The sequence below is a fragment of the Pseudochaenichthys georgianus genome, chromosome 16 (genome assembly GCF_902827115.2).
Source record: "Pseudochaenichthys georgianus chromosome 16, fPseGeo1.2, whole genome shotgun sequence".
Lineage (NCBI taxonomy): Eukaryota > Metazoa > Chordata > Actinopteri > Perciformes > Channichthyidae > Pseudochaenichthys > Pseudochaenichthys georgianus.
The window spans coordinates 32,751,942-32,769,505 of NC_047518.2; the positions used below are offsets into that span (position 1 = coordinate 32,751,942).

General features: G+C 44.1%; 1 protein-coding gene across 2 annotated transcripts in view; it reads left to right on the forward strand.

The window, feature by feature from the left end:
- The window catches only part of paqr6 (progestin and adipoQ receptor family member VI), a 36,394-nt gene that overhangs the window by 14,546 nt on the left and 4,284 nt on the right, over window positions 1-17,564 (forward strand). For both annotated transcript variants that reach the window (XM_034103181.2, XM_034103180.2), the window contains exons 2-7: window positions 3,641-3,939; window positions 6,332-6,459; window positions 7,198-7,403; window positions 12,675-12,801; window positions 13,250-13,346; window positions 13,677-13,821. In XM_034103181.2, the coding sequence (XP_033959072.1) occupies window positions 3,751-3,939; window positions 6,332-6,459; window positions 7,198-7,403; window positions 12,675-12,801; window positions 13,250-13,346; window positions 13,677-13,821 (892 nt within the window). In that variant the 5' untranslated portion in view covers window positions 3,641-3,750. The remainder of the gene's footprint in view (window positions 1-3,640; window positions 3,940-6,331; window positions 6,460-7,197; window positions 7,404-12,674; window positions 12,802-13,249; window positions 13,347-13,676; window positions 13,822-17,564) is intronic.

Here is a 17,564-nt window from a genome sequence, read left to right on the forward strand (position 1 = left end):
CATCCTCTGTGAAGGATTAAACTGTTCTCTGAGAGGTGCTTCTACCTTAACTATGTAGACCTACCTCCTTTGAGCTGAGACCATAATATAAATCAGCTGCCTCCATCAGGTAGTCTCTCAAAAGCATCTCCTGCTCTGTTGAGAACACCTTCTTTGGTGTCTAGTAGCCTACTCTTGGGGGTGTTTGTGATCCCTGACTCTCCAACCTCAGCCTCTTTTTATGGAACCGGTACAGGGTGACATAGCATATATCCAGGGACTTTGCCACTTCCCTGAATGATTTGCCCTTCTCGACTTCATTTGAGGCCCTCTGCAGCAGAGCAAGTGGCACTCCCCTGTCTTCCTCTTTCTGACATTTGGCATACTGTAAACACACGCACACACTTTAGGCCTACTGTACAGTATTTTATTCTGTTTAGTTTTACAGGGACAATGCACACCAACCAACAATACAACTGTATGCTTGAATGAACAATTGATCATTCAAGCAAATGAGCCATCATTGTCAATGTGCCATGTTACAACCGTCCCAGGACCACCAGTCTTGCTTCCACCCCTTGCTCCTTTTTTTTCTCAGCGATTTTACCTTTTCTAACTGCGCATGTGCAGAGTGAGTTTCATCACTCTAGCTTGTTTGTGATTGGAGATATTGAAGGTGTTACAAGTACAACCGACCCGTGTTACAACTGTCCCTGGTCTCCCCTACTATCATTAGCTAGAACTAGCTAGATCTGATCAATATGGACATAAACGCGAGTGAAGTCTTTCTGACGGGAGAGAGAGATCAGCTGCTGCTGACGAGTCGACACGCAGCTCTGCATGATCACAGAACAAAACACACACCAGGTTAGAATAGCACACTAGCTATTTTAATGACCTCTCAAACTACCGTAACTCGGATCCGCGAGCTGCATGATACTGACGGGCTGTCAGGAGAGGGAGAGCGCTCCGTTTATTATTCCCGTGTTATTGTAAATTACTGTACACTTTTGAATAATGTAGTTAATCTACTATAATTAGTTTGTTTAATATCGAATCATATCAATTTGTTTTAAAGCACAATAAATAACAAAGAAGACCTTTTGACCGGCACTTTTCTCATTTTGTCCGGAAGATTTAAACTTTAACGGACATGTTGACCGGCGAAAAAATATTGTAACGGGAACTCTGGCGAGCATGTCTCGTTTCGTTATTTAAAGGTGGGGTAGGTGATTCACTTCAGAATAGGGTGACCAGATCCCAACAAACCAAATGTGGGACAAGGAGTATGGTTGTGTGGGACAATGTGGGACACCCTCTCAACAGCACCCCCCAACCCCCGGAAAAAAAACCGTAACAAATATATAACAACAGAGCAGAAAGTGAAGTCAAAATGCAGTTTTTTAATAAAGAAAAGTAAACTAAGGCTAACCAAGGCAGCAGGCATTATTCACTTCAAGTGTTTAGAAACGCATCTTCTTTATTCAACTAGTGTATTACCTGTACAAGTAGGCACAACATACATTTAATAGATAAAATAAAACCAACACTGGCCAGAAACATAATAATACATAAAATAAAATAGCTTTCAGTTTTGTCCATCACAGCAACAGAAGGTGGGCCCCCCCACAGAGTGTGTGGGCTATTTTGTCACCTAGAACCACTGGTGTCTTTGACTCTGTCAAACAACTCTCCACAGAGGCAGGGGCAAGCACATCTGTTATTATGGACGCTGCTTTTGTACGACCACATGACATTTTCTTTACTATCTCAGAGTCTGGAAAAATGGTCTGCGCTAGCTTGTTACCAGTCATTTGACCGGTATGAATGGGAGTGTTGCACTGTATGGTAAACACTGGTTATTTCTGCTGCTGTTACCTTGTCTGAGTGGCCATCATTTTTTGGTTTGAGCAGGAATGTCTCCATAGAGTGGGATGTCTCTTTTTGAGCGACACGTTTCTTGTGAGAATCGCATTCTCTGTTGACGTCGTATTCACTGCCATGTGCAATTTAAAAATTACTCTTGCAAAGATTGCAAAAAATCTCTGAGAGTCGCCCTGCACTGGCTTCACCCACGGGTAAGTGTCTTCCCAGTCTTTGTTGTATGTGCATCTTCTTTTCTTCTTAGCTGTAGTTTCAGTTTCCTCCATTTTCCATAACCTGCTGCGTCGCCTGCGTTCGTTGTTGTTTGGCGGGGTGGGGGGGTGTGTGTGAGTGAGTTACTCTCATTGGTTAACACTTGACCAGCACCCGCCGTGTGTTACAGTTTGATTGACAGCAAACACAGCCCCCTGCTGATAGCCTTCCCTGCTTTCTCAACAGCCATTGGATGAATCAAAGAAAAGCGTTTTAGCCAATCAAAAGGAAATATGCGGGACATCGTCTCAATTTGCGGGACGCACCAAAAGTCGTGAAAATGCTGTGCAGTCCCGCGCAAAGCGGGACATCTGGTCACCCTACTTCAGAAACACTTTTTGTTATATTCCATGGAATGCTCTTAACATCCCGATAGCAATGAATACATTAAATGCTTTGACAATAAATACATACAAATATGTCATCAGTGGAAGCCATAGCGCTGTAAAAAGCACGACCAATCATCTGAGCCGGCCCGGCTAAAATAACTGGATGGCCTACCTGCCTGTCAGCCTTCCATCTGTGCACAAACTTATCTTGTGCCCTCATTGGACATGTGCGCGTTCGTGCGTGTTGGAGGAGGGGAGGAAGTCTGAAGGAACGGGCAGATTTTTTTCAGCTGCGTATTTTCAAATTCTAGCGCACTCGAGCTGGTTGCTCCATTCTCACCTACCCTACCTTTTAAAATTGCGATCTGGTGGCCAAACTATTTCTGAATTACATAAGGCTGCGTTTTTCTTCATGATAACACATCCTCTTCCACCTAATTGATTTACATCTTTAAAAATGACTGGAATGGAATGCACTATATAATATCCTCTCTTTACGAACGTGTCGTTAGGCTTGCCTTCAGTCAAAGACCGTTGCAGTGTGACAATGTCAGGCATTCTTCAAACTACTCTGACGCTCAGACACAATAAGAGATTGTCCTCAGTGTCTCTCCAGTCAACACACACCACTCTCACTCTTGTCATATTAACTTATCAATGCTTATATAACATTTGCCCTGTGACTATCGTTGAAAAAATGAACCTAAAACAAAATATTCCGAGGTTTTCTGTCAGTGACTGATTTTCTTTTTAACAATGATGGAAAAGTCTGAAGGCCGTTGATCAGTCTTGTTTTGTCTCTGTTCGTCTTTTCTCTCAAAGCCATTGATAAATACATGCTATAAGATTATTCAGTCTTCATTTAAGTAACATTTTATTGAAAAAATATATAAATATGTTGTCAATTGGAAGGTTTTGGATATAATGATGAATTCTGCTTCAATCCAAATTTGAAAACCTTTAGAAAAAATCTAAACAATTTTTTTTAAGCTGCTTTTGAAATCCTCAAACGGACACTTTGGTAGTACATCTCTAAAGTAGGCACAAGCCTGAAAATGTAAAGGTTTAAAAGTGACAATAAGAATCTTAAAATGGATCCTGACGTTTTTTTCTGTTCTGTTGGTGTCTCATTGTGTGTGTTTTGTGTGTTTTGTCTCATTGTGTTTTTTTTGTGTGTTTTGTGTGTGTCCCTGCAGTGTTCCCGGTGTGGCGGGGGATCGGGGTCGGTGCTGGTGGGGGGGGCAGCTGGATCCAGGGCTGGGGCCGCTGCCTGCAATGGGAGCCTGACAGTCCAGGACCAGGGGCCATGATCCCGGTGTTCGACTACCCCGTTTGGGTCGTCCTCTGTCAGGGGGGACGCGCCAGGCTCAGAGAGGTCTGTCAGAGAGGGAGGGGGGCCATCAGACTGCCCAAAGACATGCTCAGCATCAAGCTCCCCCAGCTTCCCCAGCTCCCCCAGCTCTCCCAGCTCTTTGACATCCACCAGATCCCCAAGGTGAGGAGGGGGAACTCAACAACATTTACGCGGGTCTTGGTTCAGTTTGCTTTACGCTGCTGATAAAACCTCATATTCCGAAGTTATTCTCAGTTTAGGAAGTAGCCCACAATCACTGATTATCAACAGGTTAGGTATTAAGTCACACAAGGTAGTGCTGCTCCATTGAGAGTAATTGTAGTATTTCAGAAAGGTGTGTTTCATGTTGTGATTAAAAACCATTTAGGGCTGAACGATTTGGAATAAATATCTTGTTTTATTATTAATTTGTAATGATATTGCAATTGCAAAATGATTCAAGATATTGAAGGGAATTAGTTTTGAATAATTATAATTCATTGAAAAATCACCAAAATGATAATGGTGCCTTTTTTTCAATTTGTAGGCAGCGACTTCTCAGCAGCGCAATAATACTTACCTCGGAAAAGTGTTCAATCAATCAATCAATGTTTATTTATATAGCCCAATATCACAAATGTTACATTTGTCTCAGTGGACTTCACAGTTTGTACAGAATATCAGTATGACAATACGACACCTCTGTCCTTAGACCCTCACATCGTACAAGGAAAAACTTCCGAAGAAAACCCACAGTTTACGGGGGAACATGGGAGAAACCTCAGGGAGAGCAACAGAGGAGGGATCCCTCTCCCAGGACGGACAGACGTGCAATAGATGCCGTGTGTAAATTGAAAAGATAATACATTTGCAAGAATTGCAACATAGGTAGACCAAATGTTTGGAAATGCATGTGTGTTTTGGTTTATTTTGCCTTTTAAGATGTATCCTGCATCCTCTGATGTGATCAGATCTGATGTGCACCCCTGATACGTTACATTTTTGTAACGAGCGTCTTAATTAAAAGATGCTTAAAAACATCCTGATAGTCTTTTTGACAGGAAGGATTCGCAAACATCATCGCCTTCTTCCTTTCTTTCTCTGAAACTACAAATAGCTTACCTCCCAGTAGTTATATACCATAAACAAAACAATTTGCTGTTCCTAAAAGCCATAATCAATGTACACACATGAAATCAAACATCCACGCAGGAAAGATTTGTGCTAGCTGCTTGTGGCGGAGATCCCGTCCTTGAGGAGGCCGAGCCCTGCAGTTCAAGCATCTGCGTTGGCAGGCGTCCACCAGACTGGATCTTATCTGATAAGCAGTCAATGCTGTCGTGGTTTTACATCACAATATCCAGGCAACAGTCTCAGCGTCAAGGGCTGAAATATGTGTCCTTGAGTTTGCGCTGTTAATCACGTTTCTATTACATTATTTCTGTGTCTCACTGCTGCTCGTGCTCATGAAATTGGTGCTGCTGTGTAAAATGAGTTCCAGAGCAAGTTAGACTAAAAGTACCATTGCTGACAGCAGAAGGAAAGTCATATCAAGATGGGTGTAACAACATATTTGTTGTGTCAGTCAGTGATAAATTAGGAACACAAATATTGAATTTCAAACAATTCTTAAGGGGCCAGACTTGTGATATACAGGGTGTTTCTCAATGTCAATTAAAGCTGCTCCACAGCCACTATTTCAAGCATAGTGCGTCATCGAGTGCCGCCGGAGTACTGTTCCAATGTCCAGGATAGTTGGAATTCTACCGAGCCCGGCATACTTAGTTTGGAGAAATTTCAAGACTGCACATGTGTAGACTCTGCGGTCTTCAAATCCCCACAATGCTTTGCGCACGGACCAATTTCCCCAAATCTGTGGCGGAAAATGTAAGGGGGACCCTCTCATATGACGCACACCTGCACGCTTGCTCGCCTGTTCCACTCTTCGTTTTCCGAATGCCAGGAAGTATTCTTGCCTCGCTTCTGAAGCAAGTGACTCGGAAGACATGTGCTACCAAGCAAGCATACTCGACATTGAGAAACACCCACAGTGTATGCTAAAGTAGATCTTATCGTAATGTACCACATTCATGTTTGAAACACAATGTCTTGAAAAATGAATTATTTAGAATTATTATCATTAAGGTTATTGCAAGGCATAGTTTCAACGTTTCTGAAATGCTCTACTATGAAGAGATTGGCAACAGATAGCCTTTTGTTGGGAGAATATTAACATTGTTGTCATATTTGTTTATCTTCCAACAAGACCTTTTGCACACAAATATATGTTTTGGAGGTTTTCTCTAGATTTTCACTAACTTTCTTGTAAGATGTTTTGTCATTTCTTACAACTATTCATCAAAATCTTGTGCAACCCGAGGCTACAAATAGAAACTATAGGAACCTCTGCACTGAAGCTCCTGTGTAAACACTGAAAACAACCTGAGGAAACGTTGAAGAGTTCTTCTGCACAGCTGACTCGCAGTGCTCATCAGGAGTGTGTGTGTGTTCATCAGGAGTGTTTGTGTTCATCAGGAGTGTGTGTGTTCCTCAGGTGTTCAGGGAGGAAAGCATCATCTCTGGATACCGCCACCCCCACAGCTCAGCGCTGGACTGCGTCCTCAGCAGCTTCCAGATGAACAACGAGACGGTCAACATCTGGACCCACTTCCTGCCAACATGGTGAGTGCAACTACAAGGACATCTGTGGGTTTTTTTAAATATCTGCCTTGCTCCATCAAACGGCTAACATTAGACAATGACCATAAGATCAACATTCACTACTGTATTCAACCTGGTCCAAAGTATCAGTACATTTCATTTACCACTTGAAAAAAACTTTACTTTGCACTTAGGTCATTTATATCTTAAAAAGCCATACATAAAATGCCTTTCTGTATCTTGTACACGTTTTGGGTCATTTAAGGCTGGTCTACTTGCAAGATTCTTGCTGTTCTGAAATGGTATCCTCACCGTTGATTGCATTTATTGTTAGTGGTTTTGGATGAAAAGCGTCTGCTTAATCAAATTGAATGTGACATAAAACCACATTGCTCAAACAATAGATATGGAATGATTTTTTCATAAACCAGGTTGTGACGAGTTGTATTCAAGACTTATCTTATCTACAGCTGAGAAAACATGGAAGAGTTTGTGAGGATCAGTAGAAGTATGAGGAGTATCTGTGATGTAATCTCTCAAATCCTTCATAGTGCTGCAGGGAAAATAAGCAGGTGGTTAAAATGTACCCTAAAGAAAGATAGGTGGGAAAAAGTTCCTCAAAATATAACGAGCCTGAATCCAAACAAACAGAAGACTGAGATCAGGATGATGGATAAATCCAAGAATAACAGCTCTGAAAAGTGAGGGACAGTTTTGAGCTTATTGTCATGCTTAAATAAGACAAACTGGTGTTTTCAGGTACTTCCTGTGGCGTTTCTTTGCGCTCTGCTCCACCATGAACTTCCTGACGGACAGCTACACCTGGCCGCTGCTGGTGTACATGCTGCTCATCTGCATCTACCCCTTCACCTCCAGCTGTGCTCACACTTTCAGCACCATGTCCCCAGAGTCCCGCCACATCTGCTACTTCTTCGACTACGGAGCCATCAGCCTCTACAGTCTGGGTAAGACTCGGACACATCGGGAAATCCTGAAAATGGAAGCTTTGGTGCATATTTTCTTCTTAGCAGAACTCAGATGTGACTGTCTGAATATAGGCTTGATGCTCTTCCTCAGTCATGACTCATGAACATTCAACAACGACAGTGAACAGGAATTTACTGGTCCATCGAGCCACACATATCTTATGGACGTTGAGAAAAGAAGGGTGAAATAACCTCTACATGAAACCTGGTGTGGTACCGTTTGTAGCAATAATTGAATTTCAAGAACGCTGACTAGGCATCTTAAAGGGATTATAATATATTCTATTTAAAAGTTTTTGCATCCCAGGCAGCATATGCCTCACAATCAATTATCTGATGGATATTATTTCCCTGACACAGTGCAGAAGCCTTGTAAGAATTCAAAGCTTTTTGCATAGGCTATTTAAATATGTTTTCTTGCTGCACCTGCTGTCACTGTCAGTTTGAACATGCATGACAGGTTTTTGTGTGTGTCTTTGTGGGTGAAACTCCTGTATTTACTGTCGATGTATATGTTCAGTGTGTGCATTTCCCTTACGAAGAAATATACAATAGTGTAAATGTCTTTATGGTGTCTTTATGATCCCAGCACTGAAAGACCTGCAGTCAAACATTCAGAAACTCAGGCTTCCTCCCTTCCCTTTTACAGTGCTTTGTTCCCATACTGATTCTTAATCACAAAGCCTCTTACTGCCCAGATTGGCCCGGTTCCAAATGTTCAAAAGTCCTTATGGGTTTTCTCTGGGTTTCTCCCTGCAGGGTTAGGGAGATTTTACAGTAGAAGCTACACGTTTTGAAATGGTTTAGTACACTGAAAAGGCTTCAGGTGGGCAAATCCTTGCTCGAAATGAAAAAAAAATTAGATCTTGAAATATTCCCACCATGGCGACCTCCAGTGGTTGAATCAGAGATCACACTGTAGCAGACAGCAGCCTTTCTTATGTGATAATCTCTGACACCAGAAACAACATCTACAAGCTGTGGTTTGAAATGTTTAAAATGCCAAGTGTAATTATTTCAATGCATTTCTGTTAAAGAGAAAAACAAAAGTACCTAGAATGACGTGATTTTTAAAGTAAAAAGATTTTGCAGAAGAGGTAGGAAACTTTAGGTTACTTACGTAACCCCAGTCCTCAGAAGTAACATGAAGTGAGATGTCTCACTATGGGATGCGCCTGGTGAGACATCTCACTTCATGTTACTCTGAGTGCTGGGGTTACGTAAGTAACCTATAGTTCTCATTCATAACACTCCGTTCGATGTCTCACTATGGGAAATTGTAGCTCCCGTATTGCCAGACGAGCTTATCTCGAAAATCACCGATCAACCAGAATTTAACAGGTAGAGTCCCGACTCAACAAGGTGCCCAGCACTGCTCGGGCCACGCTTGGAGCAGAGACGTCTAGCCTGTAAAAGCGGACAAAAGTGAGCGGCGAGGACCAGCTCGCCGCTGCACAGATGTCTTGGAAGGAAACATCCTTGAACAAAGCCCAGGATGTAGCCAGGCCCCGAGTCGAGTGAGCCCGCAGACCCGAAGGTGCTTGCAAATTCTGACTCGTATAGGCCAAAGCAATGGCCTCCACGATCCAGTGGGATAGTCGTTGCTTAGTAACAGGCTTACCCTTGTGAGGGTTAGCCCAGGACACGAAGAGTTGGTCATTAAGACGAAGCTCCTTTGATCTGTCCATATATGTGTGTAAAGCCCGGACTGGACACAACAGATCCTGCTGCTGCTCCCCGGAGGAAAACAGCGGCGGAGGAAATGCCTCAATGTCAATCGGGGTACACGAACCAACCAACTTTGGTGTAAAGGCAGGGCTGGGCTTCAACAACACTCTCGTTTGCCCTGGGGTGAACTGAGTGCATGAAGGATGTACAGACAGTGCATGGATATCGCGGATGCCAGGGCCAGTAACAGCACTGTCTTGAGTGACAGATGTTTCATGTCAGCTCCTTCCAGGGGTTCAAATGGGGTCATTCTGAGCCCATTTAAAACCACTGCCAGGTCCCATAAGGGCACCAGCGACCTGGAGACAGGGAGGAGCCTGCGAGTTCCCTTCATAAAACGGCAGACCAAAGGATGTTGGCTAGCCGTCTTACCCTCAAAGCCCACATGGCATGCAGCAATAGCAGCCAGGTACACCTTGATCGTGGAGAAAGCTCTGTGTCTTTCGATCAAGTCCTGTAGAAATGATAAAATCACCCCGACAGGACATTGAAAAGAGATGTGTCCTTTTTGAAGGCACCACTCCTCAAACACCCTCCACTTACAGTCGTAAAGAGACCTGGTGGAGGAAGCTCTCGCACTCTGAATAGTGTTTATCACCTTCTGAGGGAGTCCCACTGTATTCAGATTGTACCACTCACGGGTCAGGCCCATAGTGCCCCGCGCTCTGGGCGTGGGTAAAGGATCGCCCCCCCCGCCTGAGACAATCTGTCCCTGCGTGGTGGGGGCTGCCATGGCTGCCCGCACAACAGCTGATATATCTCCACCAGCCCGTACGTTGCGGGCTAGGGCGGAGCCATCAGGATAAGTGTGTGGCGTTGCTCTTTCACTCTGGCCAGAGTTGGGGGTATCAGAGCCAGGGGTGGGAACGAGTACAGAGGACCCGGAGGTCAATCGTGTACGAGTGCATCCCCGCCTAACAGTGCGTTTAAATCGTGCATTAAAGAGAACAGCTGTCATTGAGCATTTTTTTTCTTTATGTGGACAGATTTAACGCGGCTCTGCCGTAACGCACCCACAGCGGACTCCCGATCCTTGGATGAGGAGTCCAGTCTGCATAGAGTGGTGCACCTCTGGACAGTAGTTCTGTCCCGCGGTGCATCACTCCCGGTACCTGTGTCGCTCTCAGAGAGAGGAGACGTCTGCCGCTCCAAGGGATAAGTTTGTGTGCCAGTGTGTGTGACTGGAGACAACGCAACCTCCCTTGGCGGTTCATACACGATATCGTGTTGTCTGTCCTCACGAGGACATGATGTCCTCTGAGAGAAGGCAGGAAGCGTTTTAGGGTGGGGAACACCGCTAAAAGCTCCGGGTGATTTACGTGCGCCCGCTGGCGACCTTCGTAAATCCCCTATCAGCCTGTCTGACATGCGTCCGTGGTGACCACCTTCCGCGAAAGGACAGCACCCGTAGGCGCGTCCCGTACTAGAAAAGTCGGGTGTAGTGCCACTACGCATTACATAATAACCAATACTCTCCACACGCCGTGGCGCACGGGGTTTAGTTTTATTATGAGACCCATGTTGAGCAGGTGCTTTACGAGGACATTTGTCTGCGTAATCTGACTCTGCTCGGCGGGCATTATAGAATATGGGATAACTCTCTCCGGGTTTGTGAAAACAGATAGTGTGTAACTGTTTTGAGAAGCCCAGACAGATGTCGTGAGTATCTCCTGCTGTGTGCTCCTTAGAGCCAGCTGGGATGTCACGCTTACAGCTCCAGCTGGCACTGCGCATGCGCGTGACGGTGGTGCCCTTAAAGCCCCAGCCGGCACTGCGCGTGGTGGTGGTGTCTTCACAGACCCGTCAATAATCCGCCTTTTGAGAGATGCCGTAGCTGCTCTCAAAAGGGGAACAATTGGCGGGCTGTTTATTGGCTTCATTGATTTTCTTTTCATTTTTTTGAGCTGCGCCCTCGGCCTGAAGCCTGGATGCGTCAGCGGCAAATGTTTTATAACAAAAGAATCAACCAATGTGTGACATGTGTTTGTGCGGACTTGAGGATGATGTTTAGGCATCTCTCGAGGCGGCGGGAACACATTCACGGAGGGGAGAAGGAGGGGCTGTCACTCCGCTCGCTTCTTCTTCCTCGACTGCTGGCCGAAATTCTGGGTTGGCTGAGCCTGAGCTGCAGCCGGAACCGGAGATGTTCTCGGCCAACTTGCCCTTGTCTCCAGCCTGGGCTGGGGACTCGGGATGGGCTGCGACCTCTGCTTGTCCGGTGCTTTAAACCGAGCAGAGTTCGAGACAGTTTGGGTGAAGGACTGCTGCCATCTCGTCCAGAGTGGCTGCTCCCGGGCTACCCGACAGGTCCTCGCAGAGCTCCGCTTGTTTGGCGGTTAGCAGCGAGGACACGTTCAGTGCCCTGGCAGACAGCGCTGCCGCTTTGTAGGACTTTTCAGTCATTGTAAACTGAAAGCGGTCCGACTTTGCTGGCAGCGTGGGGTTCCTGCTTGGTGACGGGCCTACCTTCGGTAGGGCGCGGGATTCCGGTTCTGTGGCCATAGCGGATAATGAGCCCCAGACGCCCCCGTGTCTTGACTGCCGGTCGGCGGGTCCATGGACATGGGGGGGGTCCTGTTCCGACAGGCTAGTTTGTCTTGCTAACCGTCAGCGGAGGCTCTTAACGGTGAAGCGGACACAATGTCCGCATGAGCCGGGGTTGTCGATAGCGCCTCGGGCGTGTTCCAGCCCGAGGCAGGATGAACAGACCTGGTGTGTGTCTGTGCCCGAGATCTTCAACCCGCAGCCGCAGAGTCGAGCCACCGAGTCCCTGACTCCTCTGGTGTGAGGGAGAGGGGCGTCCATCTTGGTCGCCTCGTGGCGTGGAGAGGGCCCGCTCTCGACAGGTGGGACGGGAGAAAAAGGTATTACCACCTTGTCCTTAATCCGGAGAAGAAGGACGGTGTGGGTCTTTTATTCCCGGAGAATACTGACTGGTGTGGCAGTATGCTCCTTTTTAATCCTTTTCCCCTCTGTGGAGAAGAGAAAAGAAAAACGTCCTCGCTACCGTGGTGTCGGTAGAAGGGGAGCGAGCTAGCAATAGGTGTGCTGCTAGCTTGAAAAATCGGACCTACCTTACTTTCTCGGGTAAGAGAAGGGCGAGGTCGATTTTTAAAATACTAACGGCGTTAGTACTACCGTCTTCCTGCGAAGCAGAAGGAGTAGCCGGCGAGCGCCCGTCGACCGAAATGGGTATTTGTGTTCAGTCTGTGGACAGTGAAGCTTGCCCGGCTACCATTAGAGATGTGCTCTGAAGCGAGAAGAGGTGTTTGAATGACGCATGCGTTGTGGCGCAAGCTACTTATAGGGGGTGAATTCCCTGACGCTGACGTCAAGATCACCAGCCAATCAGGATTGGCGTAATGAGATTGATGCTTCTGTTTGCTCCGCGATGAGGCGCATCCCATAGTGAGACATCAAACGGAGTGTTATGAATGAGAACTAAACTTTATACAAAAACCTCACAGTCCAACTTCAGTTCCTCTATTTTAACTTTTTCCAATATCCTGTGCTTGTGTTCAGGGTGTGCCATAAGCTACGGGCATTATGTCATGCCAGACGGCTGGGTGAACACCTGGCTCCATCAACACTTCGCCCCCATCGCCATTGGAAACACGGTGCTGTGCACCAGTCTGTCCTGCTATTCCAGGTAAGAGCTCGCTGCACATATCTACTCCTCCTCAGGCTAAGGATGTCAAATACATTTTTCAATGTCAAGGCCTTCGATTTGTGAGAATCTTGCTTTCAGGAGTTTGTTTACGATCAAGTAAATAGTAGTTTGTAAGAAGAAATAATATGCTTAGAGCTATATAAATGTGACTTCGTAATGTCTGAAAGGTTTTAGTGTTTCTCTCAGAATGTGGTTGTCACGATTGAAACTCCACTAAAACAGCACTTAAACTATTCACTGGAAAACAATTTAAATCATTTTTGACTTAGTAGTTCTTTATCTTAAATAGTGTACTTGAAGTTTATAACATCATAGATTTCTCTGTGGGGTCACCACAGGGTAGTTGGTATGTTTTATCTTATATTTCTCCATGTGTGTGTCCCTTTTGCTACGTATAAATATAAATGTCCTCTCTGTGTCTCCACAGGTTCCTGGAGCTGCAGTTCCCCCAGAGGAGTAAAGTCCTGAGGACGGGAGCGTTTGTCCTTCCGTTTATATTTGACACTGTTCCTCTGTTTTACAGGGTGAGTGTCTTTGGGTCTGCTCTCACTCGCATATTATAACAGTGTGGATAAACTGTGTGCACACTAGCACAGAATGCGTAGTTTTATGAATGTGTCATTATGCAGGTGCTGGGAGCGGATTAGTGCCATGCTGTAATACTTTGAGCAATGCTGCAATTAATTATAATTCCTAATCACTGTTAAATGCTGCAACCATTAATGCCCACCCTGACACCCTTTTAAACAGTATTTTATCTTCTTGATTTCTATTGTAAGACTTTTAAATAAATATGTTGTAATATATGTTTTACTAAATATCTTACTATTAAACCTGTGTTTTTCTACGTGTAGATCCTTCTGTGCTGCGGGGGTAACTGCCTCCCGAGCGAGGCCCTGTCCAGTCACTGTTACCACCTCGTCTTCGCCTTCCTCACCTGTTTCCTGTTTACCTCCCACTTCCCGGAGAGGTTGGCCCCCGGGCGCTTCGACTACTTTGGTATGTCCTTCATGATGTTGTTGTGGGCTGTAGCTGGCTCTGCACAGCATATACTGATAAGTACTTCAACATTGTGATGCCCTGGTTGAGGATAATGATAAAGGTTTATTTAATAATGATAATAATAATGGGTTTAATTTATAACGCACTTCATATCTGAGTTCAGATCCCGAAGTGCTACAAGCATTTAGCATGGAAAAAAATTAAAACGGTACACAACACGGTAGAATGAATAAAAAGCAGTAAAAAAACCAACAATAACAAATAAATAAAAGGGTAGTAATAAATAAGATAAAAGGTCTAGGAAAAGGCTTTATTGAACAGATGGGGTTTGAGGCCTTTTTTAAAAGCCTCCACGGTCTGTGGTGCTCTCATGTGCTCGGGGAGCCCGGTCCCCCATAGTACGGAGCTTGGTCCTGGGGGGTTTGAGGAGGTTGGTTTTGCTGGAGCGACAGGTCCGCAAGGAAGTATGAGTGGTGAGGAGTTCCTTGAGGTAGGAGGGGGAGGGGGGGGGGGCAGTTCCATGGATACACTGGTGGGTGAGGAGGGAGACCTTGTATTCAATCCTCAGTTCCACGGCGGATTAAGGCGCTGTCTCCCCAGTTTCTACTGTTTAACTGTGGTTGAGTACACTTTAAGAACTGAAAGGTTGAGAATAAGCTAGCATTTAGAGTAGAAAAAGCTGGCATCCTTACATTTTTAAATGTGCCGTTTGCTTTTTTCTGTTCTCCCTGCTTACTGCTGGACACTACAGACACAACAAAGCCTCTGCATCAAACAGACCTTTATTTGACGGAGTGTAAACTAACTTTTCTTTCTGTTTCTTTGCTCATAAAAAGGTTGTTATCTTAATAATCTTCTGTTCCTGTGGTTCACACACTTCAGGATAAAGGCAGAGTCGCTGTGTTTCAGATACTGGTTGTGCAACAGAACAACGGCTTGGTTTGCTTCTGTCCTTGGAAATAGAAGTTAAAACACAGTCACGTCTAACATCAAATAAGGCACTTAATTAATTTAGGTAATTGGAACAACACTTTAGATTCTTAGTTTCATAATTGGCCATCTCACTAAAGGTTTTATAGCAGGCTTCTACTAAAACGTTTATTTTTTTCGTTTTGTCACTGTCCTCTTTGTCAGTGTCCTTCTGTGTTCCTTTAAACCTTTTTATTACATGGTTTAGTTGAATACTCAATTCTGATTGGTCAATTCAGAACACGTGACACGTTGTTAATCCAGTAGTACAGACTGCTGTCAAGGATGTATTGACCGTTGTTAAGGATGCTCACATCTGCAGAAAGAAGTCCGGTCGATTTAACTGTATACAGTTTGGCCGAAAACAGTTTTCAAACTGTTTGGTTGTCTTTTAGTTTCCCGTTGTCTACCGTCTGAGAGCAACATAGAGGGCTTTAATATTAATTTTAATATATTTGGAGAGCACAGTAATTTGGATGAATGGTTAGTGGCTGATGAGTCCCCAGTGAAGAAAAGAAAAAGACAAGAGGGATAAGAAAACAGCGGAGAAGTAACGGGGCAGAAACCCTCAACACGGAGTTGCGGTCCGTTTTACCAGACATAGACATCAAACGGCAAAACATATTCAGTTGCCAGTTACTTTGGCATCAGGGCAGGGGTATCTAGATACTTTCCAAGGTTTGACATCATGAATTGTGCTACTTTTAAAGCAAGCAACAATGTTTTCAAATCTGTAATCAAAAAGCTCCGCAAAAACGCTATTGAAGCAGTTCCTGCCGTTGCTACGTAGTTCAAACGGTAACAACGGACTATTTTTTCTTGGCGGATGTATTTCATTTTAAATCAATAACTGATGTAGTATTGTTAGATGTGCCAAGAGCAAGGACTGTCTTAGGTAAGACAGCTTTTATGTGCGCAGCTCCACTTGCTTGGAACAATCTTCAGCAAGAATTGAAACTGAGCAATCTCATTCCTCTGCATGTTTTTAAAGCTAGGCTAAATGAAATGCTCGTTGATACTATGGGCACTTGTAAATGTCTATAACTATGTAAATGTTCCTGTAAATATAATGTATAATGTCCTTTATTGTTTTATGTTTCATGTGGAACTATGCTGCAGGTCTCCCTTGAAAAAGAGATCTATGATCTCAATGGGACCAATCTCGTTAAATAAAGGTTTGAAATGAAATGAATGAAAATAAAACTCTTTTTTAAATCAATAAATACATTTTCTAAATCTATAAAAGCATTTCAATTAATATTGGGAGTCATGTCGTTACTTTGTTGAGAATGTGGCCTTGTAATAAGCGGGATAATGTGAGATCCCGCTTGGCGTCGGGCTCCTGATGGGTGTTCTTTTACCCATAAGGACCGCCTTGCTGCACATTATCCCTTACATAACAAGTTGCTCTTAAAAATAACGCACCGATTAACAAAACCTTCCATGAATAATTCAATCAACGAATGAATTGATGATGCATCAAATATAGTCTTTATCAGAATATTAAATTATTAATGGTTTGATCCGCAAGTGATATCTTAATGTTGTGGTGATCTGACTATAGTACAGCATCTCCCTACGGTTGCATTGTATAAACTGTTATAATGTATCGTACTTAATGATGTGAGCACAGCCAGGGGAAGTATAATCATTTGGAAACTGGTAATGCTTGGCATTTTAGTTTGAAATAACAACAATTATGAATCAATTATCAGAAGAGACACTGTGTGATATTGGCTAGATGTTGCAGCTCTTGCTGAGATAAATACAGATAATTCCACTGGGTTATATTGGCTCAAAGACAGCCATAATTCTTTATAGAAAACAAACTATTATTAAGCCATAAAATGTCAGGGGATATTTAAAAAATGCCCCTGACAAGCTGACATCTTTTGAATATCTTGCTTTGTGCATCTTCCAGCACAAACAGAAAGATGTGCAGTTTGAAATAATTTGAAGACGCAGAAGAGCAGAAAATGTTGGACTGAATGGATTAATAAAACATTCTTTGCTCCAAGGGGAACCTTCTTTGAAGTGAGACCACAAAAGAAAATCAAATGTAGCCTAAAATAACAAAAAACATGAGCATCATAAACTATGATAAGAAAACATCATTTGTGAGACAGATAAAGGACATCTCGGGGGAGTTTAAAAGGTTCAAAAATTGAGCAGCTGAATTCAGTGTTGGACAAAGGATGGAACGCTTCTGTTAGTTTGCATCCTTGGCTTACTATACATGCATCCTGAAGGTGAGCGCGCTTATTCAAAAAAGCATCACCCGAGAATATATACTCCAAAACATCCAGAGCTCTGCCACCCGCCTCCTCACCCACACCGCTCCGATGCCACATCACCCGTCCTTTATATTATGTATGTATTTCAACTAGGGCCATGCATACAAATACATGAATCTCAGAAAAGAGAAGAGATGAATTATGCCAGCTTTTAGCTAATAGCTCATTTCCATCTGCAGTCCTTAGGCCGGTACACAACAAACAACAAACACTACAATCATTGCATAATCTCTCTCACACAAACAATTATAAAACATGTAATATTGTATTGACCTGTACTTAAATCATAATACAGTTCAAATATGAAACTCACAGATTACAGGGTAATTCATGTTGGCATGACTGCTTGCTTAATATCAATGTCGGCTGATCAGCTGCTGCTTGTAGTCCCAAAAACAAAGAAAAAGACCAGGGGAGAGCGAGCGTTCTCCTCGGTAGCCCCCAGGCTCTGGAACGACCTCATGTTAAATTGTCGCC